At 42.1% G+C, this 27,603-nt stretch overlaps 1 protein-coding gene and 1 long non-coding RNA gene across 2 annotated transcripts in view; one reads left to right on the top strand and one right to left on the bottom strand.

Annotated features, from left to right (window-relative positions):
* LOC148147481 (uncharacterized) overlaps window positions 1-27,603 on the bottom strand; it is a 127,066-nt gene that overhangs the window by 24,064 nt on the left and 75,399 nt on the right. Inside the window, exon 2 of the long non-coding RNA XR_015759699.1 lies at window positions 17,248-17,276. This is a non-coding gene — a long non-coding RNA (uncharacterized LOC148147481). The remainder of the gene's footprint in view (window positions 1-17,247; window positions 17,277-27,603) is intronic.
* On the top strand, window positions 43-27,603 carry ltc4s (leukotriene C4 synthase). Its single transcript, XM_043703119.2, has 5 exons — window positions 43-186; window positions 16,717-16,816; window positions 19,639-19,709; window positions 21,611-21,692; window positions 26,540-27,603. The coding sequence occupies exons 1-5, from the start codon at window positions 129-131 to the stop codon at window positions 26,676-26,678; spliced, it is 450 nt and encodes a 149-aa protein (XP_043559054.1). The 5' UTR covers window positions 43-128; the 3' UTR covers window positions 26,679-27,603.

Here is a 27,603-nt window from a genome sequence, read left to right as displayed (position 1 = left end):
GTCACTTTATATGTGTGTGTTTGTGTGTGTGATAGAGAGAGTGAGTAGGGACGTGGTGAGACACTACTAAGCTCGGACTGAGTCTGCCTCCCTCTCCCCCACCTTGTCCTGACAGGACAAACTGCAGAATGTTGGAGGATGTTGCGCTAATGGCTGCGATCACCATATTGGGTGTCCTACAGCAAGGTAGAGTTGCAACCTATCGGTCGCGCTGCTAATTTCTGCCTGTAAATTTGATATGCTTTCCATGTGCAACCAACAGAACGTGTTTCTGTTTCCCTCGCCCTGTTTCAGCTGTTCCCATCGCGCTGAACTAATAGTGTATTTATAGATTGTAGCTGTTTTAGTTGGTGTTGGTGGGGGAGGGGGGAATAAGAAAGATGATGAATGATCTGCCCACTCTCCCTTCCTCTTGCACATGGGGTCACTCCCTCACTGGAGTCGGGGAGGGGGGGGGGGGCGGTTAGCTCTTTGCGCCGCTCACCTGTTGCTGACCCTGTGTGTGAAACTGCTCCCTCTTTATTCCTAGTCACCTTCAATAAGTGGGAGCGAGGTTGCTGCAAGATCCGGGCCAGATGAGTTCGGAATGCCCTCAGTGGGTAATACTCTTGGGTCGGTTTAAATCTCACTGCAGCCACTCCACACAAATTGGAGGGAGCGAGTAGCCCGTTGCAGTTCCTAGCTGCCGTGTACCCTCCTGTATATCACTCCATGGTCACGATTGTAGAATTTTATGTCAATGATCCTATGTCACATGAATGAATTTTAAAAGTGCAGTTATGTCACGCCCTTACCGTACAGGAATGTTCCAAGTTGCTAAAAAAGCTACATATTAGAATAGTGCAAGGTTCAGTCAAATACACTTTAACAGGAGTCTTAAAAAAGCAAAAGATCAGAAATCACACTGGACAATAGTTCAATTGGTTTATTTCGAAGTAAGACTTAGATTAGATTAGATTGTTTACAGTGTGGAAACAGGCCCTTCGGCCCAACAAGTCCACACCGACCCGCCGAAGTGCAACCCACCCAGATCCATTCCACTCAGACCCATTCCCCTACATTTACCCCTTCACCTAACACTACAGGCAATTTAGTGTGGCCAATTCACCTAACCTGCACATTTTTGGGTTGTGGAAGGAAACCAGAGCACCCGGTGGAAACCCACGCAGACACAGGGAGAATGTGCAAACTCCACACAGAGAGCTGCCTGAGGTGGGAATTGAACCCGGGTCTCTGGCGCTGTGAGGCAGCAGTGCTAACCACTGTGCCACGCAAATGCCCCACCAGCTAACTGAAAAAGGAACAGCGCTCTGAAAGCAAGTACATGTACTTCCAAATAAACATGTTGGACTATAATCTGGTGTGTGATTTTTAACCTTCTCCACCCCAGTCCAACACTGGCATCTCCTCATCAAGGCTTACTTGAAATCACAAGGTTCTCAAAGGTGGCTATGCAAAGAGAGTCTGGAGAGGAATGCATTGGTTTGTGTCGAGGTTCGTATGGAGCAGCTCAGTGACAGAACTCTGTGCTGTCTTCACCCTCAATAATTTCTCCTTTGAATCTTCCCACCCCCTCCAGACGAAAGGGGTAGCCATGGGCACCTGCATGGGCCCCATTTATGCCTGTCTCTTTGTCAGGTATGTGGAACAGACCGTCTTCCGTAGTTACACCGGCACCATTCCCCACCTTTTCCTCTGCTACATTGATGATTGCATCGGTGCCACCTCGTGCTCCCACTTGGAGGTTGAACAGTTCATCAACTTCACCAACACATTCCACCCTGACCTTAAGTTCACCCAGACCATCTCAGACACCTCCCTCCCCTTCCTAGATCTCTCCATCTCCATCAACGCTGACCAACTGAACACGGCATCTTCGACAAACCCACTGACTCCCACAACTACCTGGACTACACCACCTCTCACCCTACTTCTGTAAAAATGCTATCCCTTATTCCCAATTCCTCAACCTCTGCGGCATCTGCTCCCAGGAGGACCACTTCCACCACAGAACACACCAGATGGCCTCCTTCTTTAAAGACCTCAATTTCCCCTCGCACGTGGTTGATGATGCCCTCCAGCATATCTCACCCACCTCCCACACCTCCATCCTCAAACCCCACCCCTCCAACCGCAACAAGGACAGAACCCCCGGTCCTCACCTTGCACCCCACCAACCTCCATATACATCGCATCATTCTCCACCACTTCCGACACTTCAAATGGACCCCGCCAGCAGAGATAATTTCCCTCCCTACTCCTATCCACTTTCCATAAAGACCATTCCCTCTGCGACTCCCTCATTAGGTCCATGCCCTCCCCACCAACCCACACTCCCCTCTCAGCATCTTCCCCTGCCACTGTAGGAATTGCAAAACCAGCGCCCACACCTCCCCCCTCACTTCCGTCCAAGGCCCCAAAGAAGCCTTCCACATCCATCAAAGTTTTACCTGCAATTTCACACGTCATTTACTGTATCTGTTGCTCCCGATATGGTCCCCAAAACATTGGGAAGGCAGGACGCCTACTCGCCGAGCACTTCAGAGAACATCTCCAGGACACCTGCACCAACCAACCCCACTGTCCTATGGCCAAACACTTCAATTCCCCTTCCCACTCCACTAAGGACATGCAGGTCCTGGGCCATCTCCATCGCCACTTCCAAACCACCCGACACCCGGAGAAAGAATGCCTCATCTTCCGCCTCGGGTCCCTTCAACCTCATGGCATCGATGTAGATTTCACAAGTTTCCTCATTTCCTCTCCCCTCCCACATTATCCCAGTTCCAATCTACCAACTCAACACCGCCCTCATTCTGTCCACCTTCCTTCCCACCTATCCGCTCCACCCTCCTCTCCAACCTATAGCCATTACCCCCACCTCCATCTACCTATGGCACTCTCAGCTCTTTCCCCCACCACCCACCCAGTCCCACTCCCCTCCCATTTATCTCACCACTCCCTCAGCCCTCAGTCTCATTCTTGATGAAGGGGCTTTGCCCGAAACATTGATTTCCCTGTTCCTCGGATGCTGCCTGATCTGCTGTGCTTTTGCAGTACCACACTCTTGACTCTGTGCTGTATGGTCTATTACCCAGGATGCACAGAGACACAAACATTAACTGTGTGTGAAGGGCCATCAACTCCGTGAAAGGTGCTCTTTGGTGTGCCTGAAACTTACTGGTCTTCAGCTTGAAGAAGTGTTGCAGATTGGCACATTCCAAAGTCCAGGACTGTGTGCTGAGGGACGTGCTAAAGCTTGGGGAAATACCATTGTGTAAGATCCTTCTGCCAAACAATAACAGAGTCCATTCAGTAATTGGGCTCTGCTGACATCTCAGCTAAATGCCAAGAGGTTGATTGTAAATATATAGAATGGTGAACAGCAAGGCTTAATCTGTTCTTTGTAAGTAAAGACAGTATCGATCTGAACAGCTTCATTAACTGTATGTACATAAAGGTTTCTTTCAAATTAACCTGTTGGACTATAACCTGGTGTCGTGTGACTTTGACCTTATCCACTCCAATCCAACATCATTAAAAAAGGAAAGTGAGACAGATGGAAAAGTTTAGTGAGGGAATTTCAAAGCCTGGAGTCTGTTATCAGACATCCTGTCTGGGGTTCTTCAGCCAAAGTTAAATGAGAGTCTGTTCAATTATCAGACCCTCTTTGTGCCTCAAATGCATGTAAATATAATCTTGTAAAAGTAAGACATGCCTTTGGTTTGTCTGTTGGATAGAGTCAAACTCCATTGTTTGCCTATTTTCTTCATGTGCTATTGCACAGAACAGAACTATGTTTGTGACTATTTATATTTGTTTGTGTGTGTGTATTTATTCATTTTAAAAAATCTTTATTCTATAGGCTTTTTTAAATAAAGAAGAGGAGTGGATATCAGTGGTGTGATTAGAAATGCAGATATCTGGGAGGCTCTGTAAACCCCAGCACGTGGTCATTATAAGATTTCTCACTGCAGTTTTCAAAGATCAGCAGAATTCTCACCCAGTGTCCAGTTACCACAGTGGCTGTGTCAGTTCTGACATTTCAAAAGTAATTCATTAACTGTGAAGGCTTAGGGACATTTAAATTGTGCTGAGAGTGATTATATTTCATTTAACAGTGCATTCAGTATTTTATCTTCCATCAGTGTGCCAAGTAATGATGCCTGAGGTTATGGTACAGGAGGAGGAAGAGGTGTGCTCTCTCAATGTTATCTTGTATTAGCAGATTGCTGCATATTTATCCTGTTTTCCAAGTCGGGGCTAATTACAGGCAAATAAATCAAACAAGAATTACGACTGACACCTTGTGTCAGCAAGTGTTCTGAAATGTAAAGTTGTTTTTTTAATTTGATTTATTATTGTCACATGGACCTAGGTGCAATGAAAAGTTTTATTTTACATGCAGTACAGGCCGGTCATACCATAAAGTGCATTAGGATAATAAAACAGAGCAAAGAAAACAATGTTACGGCTGCAGAGAAAGTGCACAGAGAGCGAGCATTAAAATTTGAGAGATCTATTCAGAAGTCCACTAACAGTGGGGAAGAAGCTGTTCTTGAGGCTATTTGTATGTGTATTTTGAACTGTAAAGTTGTTATTTGAACTTACCGTGGACATTTGTACATTACTCTTATTGTGACTGCTGTGATTCTATCTCACTTTTCTGCTCTAAATGAACCTTCTAAATGGGCATAATGTCTTTATTGTAGCAAAATGCCCCAACATGCTCCAAAGTAATCTTATGAAACAGAAACTTTATGCTAAAATATTTGGTCAGTAATTGTTTTAAAGAATGTCTTAAAAGGGGAGAGAGTTTTGTTGGAGGATATGGGAGGGTTGAGGGGGGTGGAATTCCACAGCTTAGGTCATGAACGACATGGTTTCCAGTGACGGAGAGGTTAAAATTGGGGGTACACAAGAGGGCAGAATTGGAGGAGTGCAGAGTAATGGAGTTTTGTAGGACTGGAGGAGGTTATATAAATAGGGAGGGGTAAGGTTGCAGATCGATTTGAAAACAAGGGTGAGAATTTTATAATTGAGATGACAGTGAATCAAGTGCTAATGTGAGTCAATGAATACAGAAGTGAGTGGGACCTACTGTGTAATAGGATAGGTGGCTCAGTGGTCAGTACTGCTGCCTCACAGTGCCAGGGATTCGGGTTCAATTCCAACCTCAGCTGGTTGTCTGTGTGGAGTTTGCACATTCTCCCCGTGTCTGTAGGGTTTCCTCCAGATGCTCCAGTTTCCTCCCAAAGTTGTGCAAGTTGGGTGGATTGGCCATGCTAATATTCCCATAGTGTCCAGGGATGTGCTGGCTGGGAGGATTAGCCATGAGAAATGCAGGTTTACAGGTATGGGGTAGAGGTATGGATTGGGTGGGATGATCTTTGGGGGGGTGCAGTGTGAACCTGATAGGCTGAATGGACTGCTTCCACACTTGTAGAGCTTCTATGATGATAGTGCTCCTTCATACTCTGAACAGGGAGTGCTTGTCTGCATTATGTGCTGAAATCTTTTGAGCAAAACCTGAATCCCTAACCTTCTGAGTCCAAGGTTTAAGTATCCACTAAGCTTTGGCTGATTCTGAATATATGTGGGTACGATTAAGATGTTTGCGGATGGTGTGAGCATTGGTTGTGCACTTGATAATGAGAAAGAGAGAAAATTGTAAACAGTAGGTATATATCAATGAACTGGTCAGGTAGGTAGAACACTGATAAGTGAAACTCAATCTGAAAGAATTCAAGGTGAAGCATTTCGATACAGCAAATAAGGCAGGACAATACACATTAAATGAGGTAAAAACAATGACTGCAGATGCTGGAAACCAGATTCTGGATCAGTGGTGCTGGAAGAGCACAGCAATCCGAGCCTGTCCTCGGATGCTGCCTGAATTGCTGTGCTCTTCCAGCACCACTGATCCAGAATACACAATAAATGGCAGCATTCTGAGAAGTGTAGTGGACGAGAGCACTTTTGAAGTGCATGTCCTGCAAGTAATGTAGATAAGATGGCTAAAAAGGCATTGACGGTTGCTATGTTTTATTAGCTGACACATTGAAACCTGAAGGATTCTTACAGCCTTACTCTCTGGGTTAAAAAGGTTTCCCCTGAATTCCCAAGTTGATTTCATGCCTTTTAGTTCAAAGTCTCTCCAAAGAGAGTTCAAATGTTTTCATAGCCTTAGATTATCCTAGACCTTTGCTTTTATGGAGAAAATAGTTCTAGCTTGTTCTATCTTTCCTGATTGGCGTACTTCAATTCTCAGACACCAACTCAGGTACGAGATGTTTAATTGCAGCCCTGTTGTGTAGATGTGGTATAATAGCATGAGGAGAGGAGTTTCTCCCATGCCGAACTGCAGTAATATTTATCCTTTGACCATCATCACCAACCAAAACAGATTATGTTGGAAAATGTTCCATTGGCTGTAAAGCTCTTTATGACATCCTGAGTTGTGACACAAGATATCTCGATGCAATGTCTCTCTTTCTTTGTCTTACAATAAGATATAGGAGCAGAATTAGTCCAGTTGGATCATCGAGTCTGCTCTGCCATTCAATCATGGCTGATCAGTTTCTCAGCCCCATTCTGCCTTCTCACCATAACCTTTGATCCCCTTACTAATCGGGATCCTATCTCGGCCTTAAATAGTCTCAATGACTTGGCCTCCAGAACATTTTGCAGTGATGAGTTTTACAGATTCACCACCCTCTGGCTGAAGAAATTCTTCCTTATCTCAGTTCTAAAGGGTTGTCCCTTCACTCTGAGGCTATGCCCTTGGGTCCTAGTCTTTCCTACTAGTGGAAAAATCTTCTTCACATCCACCCTATCCAGGTCTCTCAATATTCTGTAAGTTCAAATGAGATCTTCCTCATCCTTCCAAACTCATTTGGGTACACATTTAGAGTAGACAAAAGTGAGGACTGCAGATGCTGGAAACCAGAGTCTAGATTAGAGTGGTGCTGGAAAAGCACAGCAGGTCAGGCAGCATCCGAGGAGCATATTCAGAGCCCTCAACTGCTTCTCAAATGACACGCCTCCAATACCAGCACATCATTCCTTAGATAAGGGGCCCAAAACTGTTCACAGTATTCCAAATGCAATCTGACCAGAGCCTTACACAGCCTCAGCAGTACATCTCTGTTTTTATATTCTAGTCCTCTTCAAATGAATGGTAATGTCGCATTTTTGTTTCCAACTGCCAAATAAACCTGCATTGTTAACCTTAAGAAAATCCTGAACCAGGACTATCAAGTCTTTATATGTTTAGAAAATAATTGATGCCTCTCTTCTTCCTTAACCTCACACCTTTCCACATTGCATTCCATCTGCCACTTCTTTGCCGACTATCCTAGCCTGGCCTTCTGCAGCCTCCCTCCTTTCTCAATACTACTTCCCCCCCCCCCGCCACCCCCACAACTATTTTTGTGTCATCTGCAGACTTAGAGTAATTCCCTCAGTTCCTTTGTTCTGATCATTAACATGAGTAGTTGTGATTTCAAAACTGACTGCTGTGGAACTCCACTAATCAATGGCTGCCATCATGAAAAAGACCCCTTTAACCCCACTATCTGCCTTCTGCCAGTCAGCCAATCCTCAATCCGTTGTTACTAACACCACGGGCTCTTATTTAGCAACCTTCTGTACGGCACCTTGTCAAAGGCCTTCTTGAAATTCAAATAGATCACAAACGCTGATTCTCTTTTGTCTAACTTGTCCATTGCCTCCTCAGCCTACACCATCAGAAGCAGTCTAGCCAGTGAATTATAATGTTACTATTTGTCAAATTTGTGAATAAAGAATATCACAGAATTGTTATGACCCAGAAGGAGCCAATCAGCTCATTGTGACTGTGCCAAATATATTGAGATGACACTCGTCATTTCTTTTCTATTTGCATTTCAATATATAAGCTGTTTAAACCTTTCAACAGTGTTAGTATGGGATTCTCCTGCATCTGTGGTTTGTCAGACACGAATAAGAATTTTTATCGAAAGTATGAGGAGTTCAAAAACTAGTCGTAAATATATCTATGTACTGTGCAGTGTCTCCTATGCAATTTCTACATGCACTGGCTTTTCACAAGAATTGGCTTCATTCCTGAAATCTGCAAGGCCACTCTGGCTGCCTCCCAAATATTTTTCATCATTAGAATGCCTGTAAATCTCCTTTGAGTCCTCTCCTCTTGTTTCCCACCAAAAAAGGTAGTATATTGGGGTAGACAGAGAATTGGCTATTCCTGATGAAGAGCGTTTTCCCGAAACGTCGATTCTCCTGCTCCTCGGATGCTGCCTGACCTGCTGTGCTTTTCCAGCACCACTCTAATCCAGACTGCATCTGCAGTCCTCATTTTTACCTAATGGGAGGAAATTGCAAGTGGGGATATGGGTTTTTTTTTTCAGGTTGGCAACTTGTTTCAGGATTAGTACTGGGACCAAAACTATTCACAATATATATATTAATGACTTGGAAGAAGGAAGCAAATGTAGTGTCACCAAATTTGCAGACAGCACAGAAATATGTAGAAAGGCAAGTTGTGAGGGGGATACAACCAGCTTACAGGGAGACATTGATAGGTTAAGTAAGAGCACAAAAATTGCCAAATGGTGTGTAATGTGGGATAACATGAAGTCCATTTTGGAAGAAAGAACAAAAGAACAGAGTGTTACTTATCAGAGAATAGCTGCAGAAAGCTGCAACACAAAGAGACTTGGGCATACTTGTGCATGAAACACAGAACGTAAGCATTCAGAAACTCCAGAAGGCTAATGGAATGTTGTCACTTATTTCAAGGGGTTTGAGAAGGAAAGTCTTACTGCAACTGTGTGAGGTGCTGGTGAGACCATGTCTGGAGTACTGTGAGCAGTTTTGGTCCCCTTATTTAAGAAAAGATGACATTTCATTGGAGGCAGTTCAGTGAACGTTTGTTAGGATGATCCCCGGTATTGAGGGATTCTCTTATGAGCAAAGGCTAAACAGATTTGGAATCGCCTCACCATAGGTAGAAGAATGAGAGATGATCTCATTGAAGCATATAGGATTCTTAGGAAGCTTGACAGGGTAAATGCTGAGTGAATGTTTTCCATCCTGGGAGAATCTAGGACCAGAGGGCATAGTCTCAGATTAAAGGAACACCAACTTAAGAGGAGGAATTTCTTCTCTGAGGTTGCAAGTCTTTGGAACTCCTTGCCACAGACAGCAGTGGGGGCACAGTCCTTGTATGTATTTAAGGCTTCTTGATCAGTCAGAGAATCAGGGGTTATAGGGGAAGGGCAGGAAAATGGACATAAGGAATATCGGATCATGATTCTTTTGAATGGTGGAGCAGGTTTGAGGCCGACTCCTGTATCTATTTCTACTGTAATCTTATGTGTTTTTTTTCTCCCCAAATGTATGATTTAATGCCTTACCTCAAGAATATCCCGCATTATTGCACGATTACCCAAATAAGTCAAAACTGAAAAAACCTGCAAATGTTGTAAATAAGAAACAAAAACAGAAATTGCTGGAAAAGCTCAGTAGGTCTGGCAGCATCTGTGGAGAGAAATTAGAGTTAACATTTCAGGTCAAGTGACCCTTCCTCAGAACTGATAGGGGTAAATGGGAATATGGAATTTGAAACAGAGATAAACCAGCCATGATCTTATGGAATGGCAGAGGAAGGATGGAATGGCCTAATTTTGCTCCTAATTTATATGTTTGCAGGACTGGAGTCACACATAGACAAACAGCATGTTTTCTTCCTTACAGAACCATCAGTGAGCCAGTTGCAAAGTGCCCGTAGGGGTCGGAGTACTGACTAGCAATAGCTGCTGGTTAATGTGCTCACCACTGAGGTAGCTGCCTAGAAGGGCCCCACCTCCAGAGAAGCCAGCCCACAGTTAAATAAGAGAAGGGAGTTGCAACAGAGTGTGACTCTGATTGAGTCACCTCCTTCCTGATGTCCAGTTCTTGAATAGCCTTTGTCAGGGCCCCTTCCCACGAGGTTTATTGTTCCATTAACACTATATCAACATGACATTATTAATGATAATAATGAATGTTAATGATTAAGAGGTACATTTTGTCCAGTTTAATGAGACTGAGATAACTTGCTGTGAGGTCATCATGGGGAAACAGGCCACGTTTGAGTACTGAATTGTTTAGAGTCTCCAATCAGAATTGTTTAGAGTTACTGTTAACAACTTGGAACTGTTAAGTGCTGACACAGGCCTGTTCTGTGGAACTTAGGGATTGTGAACACATGCCAATTTGCACATGGCAAGAGCTCAAAAAAGTGAGCAACGAAGTGAACAATTAAGTTTCATTTTATGATATTTATTGACATGTTGGTCAGATCTATCCCCACCCTCACCCTATCCCTACTCCCACCCCCACCAAGTTTCCCTTCTGGAATATGCTATAAGTCCTTTCACAGCCTCTTGAACAGGCAGATGAGATCTCAGTTTTATATTTAATTTAAAACATGGACCTGGAACAGTGCAACATTCCCTTATTGAAATCTCAGCCTAGATTTTGTGTTCAAGTGTCTGGAGTGGCAACCTCCTACAAAAATGTTTTAAATGTAAATGTTACATGTTATTCACTGCAGAATTCCCAGGCTCTGACCCTGTCCTATTTATATGACTTGTTCAAGTTTAGTTTCTGGTCAGTGGTAACCCCAGGATGTTGATAGTGGGGGACCATTGGGCCTCCATACCATCTTCCCCATTGCTCCTCAACCACCTCTGTCAAAATCATAAGAAACATCTTCTAAACCCTTTCGGGATGTAACTAGCTCTGAAGCATAATTCTTCAGCACCACATACCAGAATATTCCCACTTCAGGATTCCTGAAGAAGGGCTTATGCCCGAAACGTCGATTCTCCTGTTCCTTGGATGCTGCCTGACCTGCTGCACTTTTCCAGCAACACATTTTCAGCTCTGATCTCCAGCATCTGCAGCCCTCACTTTCTCCTGTTGGAAAATGTTGTCAGTCCACACCAGAATATTGTCTGGGTCTTGCTGCATGGACTGTTTCTCTGACTGGGTAACACGTGTCCAATGGACCAGATGTTTTGAAATCACAAGGAACATCTCCGTTTTGATCCAATAATGGAGGGGTGGGTCATTGATGAGGCTGAAGATGGTTGGGCCTAGGACATGGCACAGAGGAACTCAAATGTTTTTTTTGGGGTGAGATTACTGACCTCCAACAGTCTAAACCATCTTCCGATGTGCCAGCTATGATTCCAACCATTAGAGAGCTTTCCCCTGATTCCCATTGATGCCAGTTTTAATAGAGGTCTTGATGCTACACTCTGTCAGGAGATACCTGGACAATTTTCCATACTGCTGGGCAAATGCCAGTGTCCTAAAATAACCTGCCTAGGGATGTAACTAGCTCTGAAGCATAATTCTTCAGCACCACATGCCAGAATATTCCCACTTCATAGACATAATCATCTACACTGACACGACAGTTACTGCCCTGACTAGTGAAGCTGTGTTGAGGGAAGAGACATTAGTCAGGGACACTGTTTCTCGGTACACTCTGAAAGGTACTGTGGTTGTACTGGTGAACATGGCAGGGTAATTCCTGCGATATTGGGCAACATTCCACTCGAAACCATCACACAAACTGATTGATCCCACTTCCTCCTCTTAGCGCATGAATTACTAGTGTTTGTCATATGTAGCAACATTGGCTGCATATTTCAAGAGTAATTAAGTTAATATGAATCATTGAGGCATCTCAAGAATGTGATCAGAAACTATTTGAATGGAAATTTATTATTTCACAATGGGGTTATAAGTATAATTACAAAACAAAGTTTTCAGTTTCACTCATATTTTACTGATTTTCGACTCTCTGGACATTCCTGTGCTGTTAGTTGTGTCTCAGTGGCAACACACTCTCGTGACTGTGTCTGAAAAATCATGGGTTCAAGATATAATCCACAGCCTTGACTACAGAACCCAAGCTGACAATTCAACTCAAGGCATTTTCACAACCCAATGGTAACAATCATGATTTTCTTTTCACATGCAGGTTAAGAGTCTCTTTGGGCCAGGATTTAAACAAATTACAGACATTTTGTAATTTTCCATAATCTTCATTTTAAAAAGATCAGGTGGCATTCCAGATGGTGAAATAACAAAGAGTGTTCATTATTGATCACTATGATGAACTGCCAGAGGAAGTACAGTTACAGCATTTAAAAGACATTTGGACAGAACTCCTGACTAATATTCTGAGGATATGGGTTGAATCCCATCATTGAGTCATAGAGTTGGACAGTCACATAGCAAAGAAACAGACCCTTCGGTCCAACCAGACCATGCCAACCATAATCCCAAAGTAAACTAGTCCCACCTGTGCTTGGCCCATTTCTCTCCAAACTTTTCCTATTCATGTACTTATCCTAGTATCTTTTAAACATTGTAATTGTACCTGCATCCACTACTTGCTCAGGAAGTTCACTGCACACATGAACCACCCTCTGTGTAAACAATGTACCACTCATGTCTTTCTTAAAATCTCTCACCTCTGACCTTAAAAATGTGTCCCCAGTCTTGAGATTCCCCATCCTAGAGAAAAGCCAGCAACCATGAGCTCTATGTATACCTCTCATGATTTTATAAACCTCTATAAGATCACCTCTCTAATTCCTATGCTCCGATGAAAAAAGTCCCAGCCCGTTCTGCTTTTCTTTATAAGTTAGTTCTTCCACAGCCAGCATGGCAGATAGTAACAGTTGAATTCAATAAAAATAAACATCTGGACTAATAGCAACCATGTAAACACTATTGATTATTGTGAAAACCTTTCTTGTTTACTGATGTCCATCAGAGAAGGAAATCTGTTATCCTTACCTTGTCTAGCCTACATGTAATGCCATCAATGTGATTCACTTTTAACTGCCCTCTGGGCAAATAGGAATGGTCAAGAAATGCAAGCCCAGCCAGCGACACTCACATTCCATCAATATTTTTTAAAAATCTTAATTTGCTTTGGAACATCCTGAGGTTACAAAAGGCACCTATTTAAATACAACTCTCCTTTTAACTAAAAGTCAAAAACTTATGGGAGACCAACAAAATCAAAGGGAACAAGTATTATGGTAATTATGGTTTAAGAAGTAACGATTGTCTCATACAAATATTTGATTATTTCAAAAGTATTGAAGATTATAGAAGATTGGAGGGAGATTGTTAGGATGAAAATACTGGAGTCTTCTGTTCAGTTCTGGGTACATGAAATCAAGTGGAGATTAGCAATGTAGTGTAGGACTTGTGCAATTGGCAGAATCTGAAAAAGGAAATTCAACTTTCCCGGAAGTGAGGCCAGGAGAAGGGAAATGAGAATTTGTGTCCTCATAATAGCAGCAGTGTGCAGTGTTATCATCTGAGATCAAATGGAACTTGGGAGTAATTGGCTGTAAAACTGGGTGTATATGAGGTACAAGTAATCATACTTTGTGGGGGGTTTTGTGTAGTGTAAGTCTCTATAAAACTCTGACTGGAAAAGTATATGCCTAGGTTCTGTTTAACCAATGTTTAATCTCTCGTATCTATCATGCAATTTCACTAATTGAAATAATTGAATTGCTCATCTGAAATCGAAGTTGGTAATGATAATTATTGATGAACACTGCTAAGTGGGGTTGATAGTACGGTGCGGAGGCAAGATGAGGGCCAAGGGTCCAACTGTTGGTCAAGGGAAGCAGGGCTAACACGACATCTATCAATCACTCCTATTTCATTTGCAGGTGCCTCCTTCATCTGTCCCTGTTCTGAACTCAGAATCATCCCAGTTCCTGGTTCATCCTTTTGTCAGTTCGCCATTCCCCAATTCCCAACCTGGTTACCTACCCTACCTAATCTCCATAACTAGCAAAAATCTCCAGTTTAACTCCCTCCCTACCCCATGCCTCCATCCTACCCTCACTTTGGGAGTGAATTTAAGTAGCTGTTTCCGGCTTATTGATTACAGCACATCATTTAGCTACTATACCTCTGTTCTTGTATAAACTTAGTACATCATGAGGTGAATTAAATCCAATTAATGAAAGCATTATGTGGAATCCAACAAAATACTTCCAGCTTTTCTACCTCTGTTCCTGAGCAACCTCCTACTCTTTCATCCCCTTCTCCTCCTCAGTTCTTTTTCAAAAGCTTGACCCTGCTCTCAATCACTTTCAGGCATTAGACCCTTTTTGTAAAACAATCATGGTCCCATGCTCCTTTGTCAAATTCCCGCCTCCCTAATGGCTGTCTCATCTTCAGCTCAATGTATTCCATCCTTACCAATTTACTCAATGAGTTGGTGAGTAACTGGAATGCGGGAATTTGTGACGAATGGAATTCATTTAATGATATGTGTCACAGACAGCAGGGAATCCACTTGATTTCCCGTCACCAGCATCACCTGGATTTATTGCCCATTTCTTTCCTCAAATGGTTTAGTAACTTTCTCTGTCTTTTGTGGAATGTGACAAAGTCATTGTTTATTTCCCATCACCAATTGCCCTTGAACTGAAGGGTAGGCTGTGGTTCAGTGGTTAGCATTGCTGTGTCACAGCGCCAGGGACCCAGGTTCAATTCTAGACTCAGGTGACTGTCTGTGTGGAGTTTGCACATTCTCCCCGTGTCTGCGTGGATTTCCTCCAGGTGCTCAGGTTTCCTCCCACAGTCCAAAGATGTGCAGGTTAGGCTAAATTTCCCATAGTGACCAGGGATGTGTAGGGTGGGCGGGGAGGCGGGAGGGGGGGGGGGGGGTGTGGTGCAGGGTTACAGGGGTAGAGTTGGCGTGGACTTGTTGAGCTGACTGGCCTGTTTCCACACTGTAGGGATTCTGTGGATTTTAGAGATCAGACAAGATTTGATCATATTGTTGAGGATTTAGAATCACATGTTAGACAGTATCTCAATGGCTGACCCTTAAGGTAAATTCTTCTTAAAGGATATTAGTAAACCAAGTAGGTTTTACAACGGTTGAAGTTGGTTTTTGTGGTCACAATTCATGAGTCGAGCTTTATGTTCTGGATTTATCTACAGATTTCAGATTTAACCAGCTACCATAGTGGGACTTGAATTCCATGTTCCCAGACTAGGCTAATGATATTACACTATGTCACTATCTCTGGGGCAGTGCTAATAATTGTACTGGACCCTAGGTTTTTATCATTATGAGTCAACATCCTAGAACTCCCTCCCTAACAGCACTGTGCGTGTAACAACTCCCATCATGGATTATAGCGGTTCAGGAGGCAACTCAATACCCCTTCTCTGGGGCAATTAGGGTTAGGCAGTAAATGCTGATCTAGCCAGTGATACTCGTATCTCATTTATGAATAAAGGAAAATAGGGAGTGTAGAAACAGATGGGCAAAAACACTACACTATCAGTATCTTGGGAACTGGATGGACTTAAAACAGCGAAGGTGGAAGTGCTCACTTGGAACTTTTGGGGAGTCCCTGAATCTTTGGGAGTGTCGGGGTGGAATTTTTCACCTGGAAGAGTCAGGATAAAGGTATTTCAAATCCCAGAAGTTTGTGTCTACTGTAAGTAGAGTGCAATGTCCATTGTTACTCAACATTAACAGTTCTAATGAAGCACATTTTTCAAAGAAAATTTTTGGGGAGACTGGGGAGCCTCTATTTGCTTTTCCTGAGGTTTATGGATTGCTAGCAATTAAATCCCACACCTTAGTTCATGATGTCTCCTGATCTGTCCTTGCTGCAGTGACTGTTCCTCATTATGAAATTGTACAGAGAGTTGTGGGAAGATTGGTATCTGTCATGCTGGGGATCACTGGAGAGGGCTGAGATGGATCATCCAGATGGCACTTCTGATTGATGATTGCTGTAAATGCTTCAGCCTTATCTTTTGCACTGATGTGGTGTGCTCTCATCATCATGGATGGGAATACTTGTGGACGTGGCAGGACTTCAGAGCTTAGAACTGATCCATTGGTTGTGGGATCACTTAGCTCTGTCTATCGCCTGTTGCTTATGTTATTTGGCATGCAAGTCATCCTGTTTGGTAGCTTCACCAAGTTGACACCTTATTTTTAGGTATATCTGGTGCTGCTACTGGCATGCCCTCCTGCACTCTCCCTTGAATCAGGATTGATCCCCAGGCTTGGTGGTAATGGTTGAGTTGGAGAATATGCCAGGCCATGAAGTTACAGATTGTGCTGGAGTTCAAATCTGCTGCGGTTGATGGCCCACAGCACCTCCTGAATGCCCAGTCCTGACTTGCTAGATCTGTTCAAAGTCTGTTCCATTTAGCACAGTGGTAGTGCCACGCAACACTGCGATGTTAAACTGGGGCTCTGCCTACCTTTCAAATCTCACGACCACTACTCAAAGAAGAAATGTATTTATCCTCAGCTAACATCTCCATTTAAATTATGTGGCTCTTTTCATTGCTGTTAGTGGGAGCCTGTTATGAAGATATTGATGGTTTCCTATATGGCAACATTGAACTACAGATCTGCAAGGTTCCATGTTAGTGTTAGTGAATCCTAGGGTCAGGTGGTATGGGAATGAAGTTCAGTCACTAAATCAACTCCACCAGTAGGCAATGTGTCAAATGTTGAAGGAAGGAGTTTAACTTGATCCATATCTTGAGAATAATGGATCACAATATCTTGTCATAAGTAATTTTGTTTTCCTTTGTGATGTGATTATGTATTGATTATCTGTCTTTCCCTGCATTTCCCAGCATACTTCTCACTTCAAGTGATATATGCAAGGAGAAGATTTCACGTTTCACCACCGGCTGTCAGTGGTAATGAGGACTTCGAGCGTGTATACAGAGCACAGTAAGGGAATTGTATTTCATTCATCCTTCAGACTTGTTACAAACATCTGAAACAGGAACAGGAATAGACAATTTGGCCACTCTCCCTCACTCCACTGTGCATGAAGATCATATCTGGTATTGAATTCTTTATTCCCATCCACTCCCAACAACCTTTGATTGTCTGCCTAATGAGAATCTATCTACTTCTGCCCTAAAAATATTTAATGACCCCTCCTCCATTTCCTCCTGAGGAAGTGTTCCAAAGTCACACAATCCTCTAGAGGGTGCCAGTTCAGAATCATATCCACTTCAATCAAGTCACCCCTCACTTTTCTAAATTCCAGTGGAAAAGAGCTCATCCCCTGTTTTCATAAGACAAGCCATTCATTCTCTAAAATATCACCAAAATATTTACTTCCATCCTTAGATAAGGAGGCTAAAACTACTCACAGTATTCAAGTTGTGGTCTTGCCAATGTCCTGTAATAAATTGTAGAAAACATGGTGTTAGTACAAAATGTGTTAGCCACAAAGCCGCAAAACAAAGTACAAATTCAGTCTGAAGATTTAGGAGTAGGAATCACCATCAAAGCTTTTCTTGTTTGATCACAAAAGTAATTGCTGCTCAATGTGATCTTCCATTCTGCCTGTCTACGGTAACACACCTTTAGGGAATAGTTTCAACTTAGCTCATCCAGCTTAAAGCACCAAGGTGGATGATTTTCAGCACTGCCCATTTTATAACTCAGTTCATGGAGCACTGTGTCCAACTCTTCGAGATGGGAGTTTAATACAATTCACCAAGACCATGCTGAGACTAAAAAGGTTGCATTATGAGAATAGTGGTGTACGCTGGGCTGCACAGAAAATTATGGGGTGATATAATTGTAATGTTTAAGACAAGGATTTGATAAGGAAACTATTTCATTTGACTGTGTGGGTTGTCCAGGCATAAGCACTTCAAGCAAAATTTTAAATTCCGGGATGACTTTCAAAAGCACTTTTGTTAGCACTTCGGTGGGATTTGGGTATTGCTGACAAGGCTGGCATGAGTTGCACGTTCCTAATTGCCCTTGGGACAGTGGTGAGGGGTTGCCTATTTGAACTGCTGCAGTCCCTGTGATAACTAATTCACACAAAGTGTAGTGGAAATCAAGAATTCTTTCTGGAAAGAGCTATTTAAGATGATCATGGAGGGGTGCTGAGGGGGGAAGTCAATTGTAAATTTCAGAATGGGGATTGCTAGATATATGATATGCTAGTTCATGATATATTGGATAAGAATATAATGCATTATGGGATGGGGGTGGTTGGAATTGAGATACAGCTTAGCCATGATCTGATTGAAAGATAGAACAGGATCAAGGGGTTTATTGGCTTAGAGTCATAGAGATGTACTGCATGGAAACAGACCCTTTGGTCCAACCCGTCCATGCTGACCAGATATCCCAACCCAATCTAGTCCCACCTGCCAGCACTTGGCCTATATCCCTCCAAACCCTTCCTATTTATATACCCATCCAGATGCCTCTTAAATATTGCAATTGTACCAGCCGCCACCACTTCCTCTGGCAGCTCATTCCATACACGTACCACCCTCTGCATGCAAACGTTGCCCCTTAGGTCTCTTTTATATCTTTCCCCTCTCACCCTAAACCTATGCCCTCTAGTTCTGGACTCCCTTACCCCAGGGAAGAGACTTTGTCTATTTATCCTATCCATGCCCCTCATGATTTTATAAACCTTTATGAGGTCACCCCTCAGCCTCTGACAATCCAGGGAAAACAACCCCAGCCTATTCAACTTCTCCCTATAGCTCAAATGCTGGCAACCTTCTTGTAAATCTTTTCTGAACCCTTTTAAGTTTCACAACATCTTTCTGATAGGAAGGAGACCAGAATTGCACGCAATATTCCAAAAGTGGCCTAACCAATGTCCTGTACAGCCGCAACATGACCTCCCAACTCCTGTACTCAATACTCTGACCAATATTCTTTCCCATTCCTATGTAACTTTATAATTAAATTTGACTGACCTGCTGTACAGCTCCTGTGTTGTTTGAATTATTTAAATTTTCCTGGCTGTCAATCAGTCCATCTGTCAGACAATCTGTCAGCCAGCCAATTCTATCTCTCTGTCTGTGTCAGTCAGTATATTAGTATGTCTGTCAGTCAGTATATCTGTCTGTCTGTCTGTCCTCCTTTCACAGCCAAATAATTCCATCGATACTTCTTATGACAGCTCACACACTCAAGAGATCAGTGTTTGAAATAAGTACAAAGCCACAGAATTGCTAAACCTCTCTCAGCTATCTTTTTGGCAACCTGAATTACTTCACAGACACAGAACTGTTATGGTGCAGGAGGATGTAATCGGCCGAATATATCTGTCCATGTTCTTCAAATAAGCATTATGACCTAGTGCCAATCCCCTGCCTTTTCTCCTGAAATTGTTTTTATTTAAATAATAATCTCATGCCCTCTTGAATGTCTCAATTGCCTCAACCACACTTCCAGTGTGTTCCAGACCCGAACTATTCACTGTGTGAAAACATTTTTGTTCTTCTGCATTTGCTTCTTTTGTATGTGTTCATATAACTGTACCTTCTCATCACAATCCTTTTATGAGGAAGAACTGTTTCTCTCTATCTACTTTATCCAACACCTCTATGATTTTGAAACTTTCAAGTAAATCTTCTTTGAGTCTTCTTCTCAAGGAAAACCATCCCAACCTCTCCCATCTGTTTATTTCACAGAAGTTTCTTCTCCCTGGAATGATTCTCAGAAATCTTTGTGCATTCTTTCCAATGTGTTTATATCCTACTTCTTGTTTTCTCTTACAGTCTTAATTCCTCTGAATATTTTCCAATGTTCCTGAGTACACTGTGGATTGCTGGCGTCTTCTTCAGTCAGGGTAAGATAAACTAACCTTGTACCTATCTGGTTTAATATTTTTCACTCTCTTCTGCTTTCCTGATAAAATTTATTGTCTTCCACCTCTGGTAAATCAGAGTCAATTTTTTTCATAATATATAACTATTCAGTAATTCAAATTAAACAAGTTAATGAAAGTTGCAGAGTGGGAACAGAGTGCTAAAGAATAATTCTGAGCAGATAATTTGAAAGGATTACACCAAATATCAACATTTGTATTTATTTTGCAACAGACGATCAGACTGTTCAGCCCCTTGAGACTGTTACACCATTCACAGTTGATCTGTAGCTCATTTTCCCTTTTTTCAGTGCTCACTAAATTGTTGGCACTTTTCCTGCTCTACAGTTGTGACTACACTTAGAAAGCCCTCCATCAGCTGGAAAGTGTATTGGGATGTCCTGAGATCCTGAGGGGCACTATACAAATGCAAGTTTTTCTTTTTTAATCGCTTGACCCATTTAACATACAATAATCTACTGATGCCAGTCTTGAAAGCTTCAGATGCCACCCCAGGAACCACAGCTTTTTTGGCAGATAGTTCTAGATTTTTGGTTCTTTGATAAATCTTTCAATTAGTCTGAGCACACACTATTCTTTTCCCAAAAACCTGCAAAGGCTTCTTCGAATATATATCAAATTCTTGAATGTATGCTCTAGAATGATCAGCTCATTATTTCAGACAGTGCATTCTAGATTATAGCAACTCGCTTGACAGAAGCATTCCCCACATTGCCCCAAAAGTTCTTTTCCTTGTTATCTTAAGTCCGTGTCCCAGTAGTTTTTAAAAAGTTAACTGGTTGAGTTAACTTTAAAAGTTAATTGGTTAACTGCAATTCCAGGGTTTTGACCCAGCAACACTAAAGGAACAGCAATTTCTTTCTAAGTCAGGATGGTGAGTAAGTTGGAGTTGAAACTTGTAGGTAATGATGTTCCCATGTATCTGCTGCCCTTGTCCTCCTAGATGGTCATGATGTGGAGGTGCAGGTGTTGGACTGGGGTGGATAAAGTTAAAAATCACACAACACCATGTTATAGTCCAACAGGTTTATTTCAAAGCACAAGCTTTCAGAGCGCTGCTCCTTTGTCTGACGAAAGCTTGTACTTTCAAATAAACCTGTTGGACTATAACCTGGTGTCATGTAATTTTTAACTTCTAGATGGTAGTTGCTGTAGGTTTGAAAGGTGGTGATCCTTCCAAAAGTGTTGATTTATTCTGTTAAAACCCTGTATCATCCTGAATACCTCACGTAGCTCGGTTTGTGATACAAGGTGGGTGCCTCTGTCGTTTCTGCCTCAGTTGAAGCAAGATGCTCAGAGACACAGTATGGTTTTACCTCCTTCATCTCTACTCCAGGCCCTGGAGGGAGGGAGAACGGTTACCTATGTGCACAGAGACACGTGTTCTTGGTCTTCTCTCGAACAGCAGTTTCTTAATGAATTATATAGTCACTTACAGGGAGGAGCATCCCGGTAAGGCAACTACATATTGATTGGATGACCGTTACAATCAGCGAGTCTCAATAGTAAAGATTAAGCCATCTGGTGTTATACAATGAATAATTGACTTTACATAATGAATGCTTTTCACCTTGTTAATGGACTTTACATACGGAATGCTTTTTCTTCTGTTAAATGGTTTTACATAATGAATGCTTTTTCACCTTGTTAAACCACTATCCTTGCCTCCAACATCTTATTGTTTACTGCAAGTTCATATCTGATCTGATTCATGCTTAGCTGAACCTTTGTTTCACAAAACTCAAAACTTAATTCTTTCCCTACCTGCTCGTGCCTTATATACTTTCTCACCTGCATTAAATATGACAAGTTATATTTGGGGTACATGTGGTAACTATCCATTTTGGTTTCTTTCTACACAGCTCTGGCATTTTGTATTGGAGTTCTGTATTTGTATGGCAGGCACAAGTACTTCAAAGGATACTCTGAATCAGCCCTAAAAAGGTGAGACTGAGCTGTCTTTACTCAGACACCAACTTACATTACATTCATGTTTGCCATGGTAATGCTCCATAAAATCAACTGGAAACCAAAGTGTCACTCTATTTTGCAAGAACTTCATGAATTCTAGACACTACACTTCATGAAAGACATTAATGCCTTAGAAAGAGTATGGAGGAAGCTTACCAGGATGTTAGCAGTTATGAATTGGCTGAGGCTGTTTTCCCTGGAGCATCGGAGGCTGAGGGGTGACCTTACAGAAGTGTATAAAATCATGATGGGCATGGATAAGTAAATAGACAAGGTCTTTTCCCTGGGGTGGGGGAGTCCAGAACTAGAGTGCATAGGTTTAGGGTGAGAGGGGAAAGGTTTAAAAAGGACCTAAGGGGCAAATTTTACATGCAGATGGTAGTGCGTGTATGGAATGAGCTGCCAGAGGAAGTGGTGTTGGCTGTTACAATTACAACATTTAAAGGGCATCTAAATGGGTATATGAATAAGAAGGGTTTCAAGGGATGTAGGCCAAGTGTTAGCAAATGGGACTAGATTAACTTAGGATATGTGGTCGGCATGGACAAGTTGGACCGATAGGTCTGTTTCCATGCTGTCCATCTCTATGACTCTATGACTCTGTGTTAAATCTCAATGAGCAGAAGTTGAAAAAGTTAGGATTCCTTGGAATATAAAGGAGAATTTCAGGTTGACGTGAGCACTTGTTAGAGGATGTCTTCTCCCTCTGCTGAGAGGGCTAATGACCAGATTTAATAGATTTAAAAATCACTGACAAAAAAGTCAGTGATAAGGAGATGTCTTTTCCCTCGAGGATTTTCTGATCTGCATCATTCTATCTGGAAAGTTGTTGGGAGCTGATTCCTTAATTAATTTGAAAAGATAGTTGAACAGATACTTGAGGATGAGAAACTTACAGGCATGAAGACAAGACAATGAAAGCTGGGGTTAAGCATGACTGTTGTTCCAAAGAGTCAGACACAATGGGCCAAAAAACCTAGTCCTGTGATGAAAATTTATATGATTTTCTGTCAAAAACCTAATCTAGTGTCATTTGCCAGCCTTTGGCCCATATCCATTAAACCCTTCCTATTCACATACCCATGTTGCAATTCTATCAGCCTCCACCATTTCCTCTGGCAGCTCATTCCATACATGTACCACCCTCTGTGTGAAAAAGTTACCCCATAGATCCCTTTCAAATCTTTCCCCTCTCAGCTTAAAACTATGTCATCCAGTTTTGGACTCCAAAGGAAAAGACCTTCTCTATTTACCCTATCCATGCCCCTCAAGGTCCTTTGTTCCCAACCATTCCCTGAATTCATCTGCCATTCCTGTTTGGCCTCTTGCACTGAAATAAATTAGACCATAAGACATAGGAGTGGAAGTAAAGCCATTCGGCCCATCGAGTCCACTCCGCCATTCAATCATGGCTGATGGGCATTTCAACTCCACTTACCCACATTCTCCCTGTAGCCCTTAATTCCTTGTGACATCAAGAATTTATCAATCTCTGCCTTGAAGACATTTAGCGTCCCGGCCTCCACTGCACTCCGCGGCAATGAATTCCACAGGCCCACCACTCTCTGGCTGAAGAAATGTCTCCGCATTTCTGTTCTGAATTTACCCCCTCTAATTCTAAGGCTGTGTCCATGGATCCTAGTCTCCTTGCCTAACAATTTCCTAACGTCCACCCTTTCCAAGCCATGTATTATCTTGTAAGTTTCTATTAGATCTCCCCTTAATCTTCTAAACTCCAATGAATACAATCCTAGGATCCTCAGCCATTCCTCATATGTTAGACCTACCATTCCAGGGATCATCCGTGTGAATCTCCGCTGGACATGCTCCAGTGCCAGTATGTCCTTCCTGAGGTGTGGGGACCAAAACTGGACACAGTACTCCAAATGGGGCCTAACCAGAGCTTTATAAAGTCTCAGTAGCACAACAGTGCTTTTATATTCCAACCCTCTTGAGATAAATACAACATTGCATTTGTTTTCTTAATCACGGACTCAACCTGCATGTTTACCTTGAGAGAATCCTCGACTAGAACTCCCAGATCCCTTTGTACTTTGGCTTTATGAATTTTCTCACCGTTTAGAAAGTAGTCCATGCTTGTATTCTTTTATCCAAAGTGCAAGACCTCACATTTGTTCACATTGAATTCCATCAGCCATTTCCTGGACCACTCTCCAAAACTGTCTAGATCCTTCTGCAGCCTCCCCACTTCCTCAGTACTACTTGCCTGTCCACCTAACTTCGTATCATCGGCAAACTTCACTAGAATGCCCCGAATCCCTTCATCCAGATCATTAATATATAACGTGAACAGCTGCGGCCCCAACACTGAACCCTGCAGGACACGGCTTGCCATCGTCTGCCATTCCGAAAAAGAACCTTTTATCCCAACCCTCTGCCTTCTGTCAGACAGCCAATCCCCAATCCATGCCAGTAGCTCACCTCAAACACATATATATCAAATACTGGAAAATGGGATTAGGTTAAAATGGGATTAGGCCAAATAGCCATTTCTGTGCCATAAACTTGCTATACCCCAATATTTTATTCCTTTTCATCCAACCTCATTTTATAATCGCCCCTGAAAAGACCCAAGAGTAACCCCCTCAGTACTGCATAGCTTGATTATGTGTTCAGTTCTTCATTCACCAGGTACTGGAACAATGTTGAGTCTATAAGTAATTTGCTGTGTTATAGATTTAGTAATCCAGAGTTGTAAATTAAAACTATGTTGTGACAGAGAATTTAAAATTAAGTGGGGCTATAAGAAATTTCATTGAATCATACAGTGCTGAAAAAGTCCATTTGGCATATCAAATCTGTACCATCAAAAATTCACTAAATCTACACCAGTCCACTTTCCAGCATTAGATCCGTAACTTTGAATGTTGTGACACTACAAGTGCTCATCCAATACTTTTTAAAGGTCATAAGGTTTCCTGCTTCAACTACACTCATGAGTGCATTCCAGATTCCCACCAACCCCTGGATGAAAAGATTTTTCATCAAGTTCCCTCTAAATCTTCTGCCTTTCACCCTAAAAGAAAATGCCCCTTGTTATTGACCCTTTGACTAAGGGGAACAGCTGCTTTCTACTCATCCTGTCCATGTCCTTCATAATCTCACACGCCTCTATCAGGTCTCCTCTTCACCTTCTGTGCTTCAAAGGAAACAACCTGAACTTATCCAGCCCTCTTCACAGCTAAAGTGCACAATTCCAAGCAACATCTTGGTCAATCTCCTTTGCACCCCACCAGCACAACCATATCTAATCTATGGTGTGATGACCAGAACTTCACACAGCACTCCAACAGTGACCTAACCAAAGTTCTGTGTAGCTCCAACATGACCTTCCTGCTCTTATAGTCTATGCCATGACTGGTAAAGGCAAGTTCATCTTCACAACTGTCCTATTAACCTGCCCTGCTTTCAGGAATCTCTGGACAAGCACCCCAAGATCCTTCAATTCCTTTGAGCTTCCTAGTGTCCTACCATTCATGGAGTACTCCCTTGTCTTGTTCCTTCTTCCAAAGTGCATCACTTCACACATCCGGGTTAAATTCCATCTGCCATTGATCCTCCTGTAACCTAAGACATTCTTTCTGACTGTTAGCCACCTGGCCATCTTCATCAACATACTTAATTAAAAATCACTTAACTCATGATTTTTGTATCATTTGAATATAATCTGGAGTTAAAAATTTCTTATCAACCAAATGCAGGACAGGTTAGTTGGATAAACTTGCCTTTATTAAACTGTAAGTGCAGGGTGGTTTTGTTGGAACTGTACATAGTGTGTAGTTCTGCTGTACAAATCTTTTCTAGTTCATTAATATCCTTCAGAGACAGAATCTGCCAACCACACCCAGACTGATTAATATTAAATTCCTGACTCAGAGCTATGTGGCTTAATCTTAACTTCCCATTGAAGTGAAAACAAAAATCAAAGAACTGTGGATGCTTGAAATCAGCACCCACTGGTCTGTTCTGAAGGAGGGTCACTGGACCTGTAGTGTTAACTCTGCTTGCTCTCCACAGATACTGCCAGACCCCTGCTGAGATTTTCCAGCAATTTCTGTTTTGGTCGCTCCGAAGTATTCTAATAAGTAACTATGTTATATTCAAGAAAGTACTAATCACCATCTTTATCTTCCCAACGGATGGACAATAAATGCCTATTTATTTTGTCTTAAGGGTAATATGTAAGTGCCTTCAATAAATAATGGAAAAGTAGAGCTTCAATAACACACTTCCTCTAGCATTCACCAGCGTCATTTGTGATTAGGTGGATTATATTCACTGCTTTTGAGACAGGCAAAGATCCGGCAGGGAAGAGGAGGGGAATTTCTTTATGCAAAATGTTTTTATGGGCAAGATTGTGTTATCTACTGGAAAAGCACAGCAGGTCAGGCAGCATTCCTGATAAAGGGCTCTGGCCCGAAACGTAGATTTTTCTGCTCCTTGGATGCTGCCTGACCTGCTCTGCTTTTCCAGCAACGCACTCTCGACTCTGATCTCCAGTATCTGCAGACCTCACTGTCTCCCTGTGTTATCTGCTAGAGTAGTAGTAGCACAGTCAATCATACCTTTCAAGAAAACATGGAACAAACTACTTGAAAAGATAAAAAGCTACAAGTCTGTGGGGAAAGATCTTGGGGAGTGAGACTAATTAACTAACTCCTTCAAAGAGCAAGTAAAGATATGATGGGCCAAAAAGCCTTGTTCAGTGTGAAAACAAAGTATTATTTTTATCCTATTTTCAGTCACTTCCTGTTTATTTTCTTTACCTGACTGACGAATCCATTTTTCCTTCCTCCCAGGTTACGTCCAATGTATTTCAGTGCGGCTATGCTCTGGGTTCTGATAGGCTTAGCCTCAATTGGAGTCGTCAATCAGTTATCCTCTCAGTATCTTGGTTATAATCCCATGACTGCTGCAAGGAGCTACGTTGAACTGTGAAAGATTTTTGGTTGACAGCTTCCATCTTAAGCATTGCTGGTCAGAAGACATGATAACCCAAATTTGAAAACCAAACTAACAATATTTATTTATTTTTATATCTTATTTTGATCTTAACTGTTGAGGCCGAGGCCATGCAGTTAAATCTCTCCAAGTTTTAATGACCAGTTATTTTGTGGAATTTTATCAATGCTTTTGGTCATTGATCTCTAGGGAGCCTTGCCTTCAAAAGGTGTTTTGATGATTTAAGTAATTGTGACACTGATACATTTGCTGCTTTCCTCAAAAGTGCACCATCCCTATTAGCATCTGTACAATTGAAATAACAGGCTCTAATTGCAAACTCTTTGCAGCAAAGAAGCAAGTCACCTGTACCATGTTGGTGTTTTTGTTCCACACGTCTTCTCTTTTCCTGTTTCATATCACCTGATTGATATCTCCTGTTTCTTCCTCCTTCCTGTCTATTTGTAGTTTTCATTGCAACTATCACATTCACGTTGGCTACTCCCTGTGGTAGCGAGATACACACTTTCACCACTCTCGAGGTAAATACATTTCTCCTGAATTCCATTTGGATTTATTAGCAACTGTCAGAACAAGTCTGAGTCAAGATTGGGAAATAGACAGACTCACACCTTTAAGGCATCCTCTGAGCTGAGATGTCACTTTTTTATATAAAACCTTAACTTAACTTGAGAATAGCCTTAAAAGAAGTGCTGGGATTTACAAATATACTGAAACCTGTAACCCATTCTAAAAGATGAAAGACTTAACAATCAAGGTTTGTTAAATATATCATTTTGCTTGCATGACACTGTAATCTTTTGCTATGAATTCTGTGTCTTATGGTCCTACTCTACAATGACCTGAAGAAGGATCAGCACTCTGAAAGCTAGTATCTCCAAATAAACCTGTTGGACTATAA

The sequence above is a fragment of the Chiloscyllium plagiosum genome, unplaced genomic scaffold, assembly GCF_037043375.1.
Source record: "Chiloscyllium plagiosum isolate Xiang-an unplaced genomic scaffold, Cpla_swu_hap1 HiC_scaffold_16, whole genome shotgun sequence".
Taxonomy (NCBI): Eukaryota; Metazoa; Chordata; class Chondrichthyes; order Orectolobiformes; family Hemiscylliidae; genus Chiloscyllium; species Chiloscyllium plagiosum.
The sequence above is the reverse complement of the archived record's forward strand: the minus strand, read 5'-3'. Positions and strand labels throughout refer to the sequence as shown.

Excerpts from the sequence above, each read along its gene's own strand:
- ltc4s (XM_043703119.2), top strand. The coding sequence starts at position 129 with ATGTTGGAGGATGTTGCGCTAATGGCTGCGATCACCATATTGGGTGTC. Across the intron at positions 16,817-19,638 it reads GAGCGTGTATACAGAGCACA|TCTTAATTCCTCTGAATATT; the intron begins GTAAGGGAATTG and ends TTTCTCTTACAG. Across the intron at positions 19,710-21,610 it reads TGGCGTCTTCTTCAGTCAGG|CTCTGGCATTTTGTATTGGA; the intron begins GTAAGATAAACT and ends CTTTCTACACAG.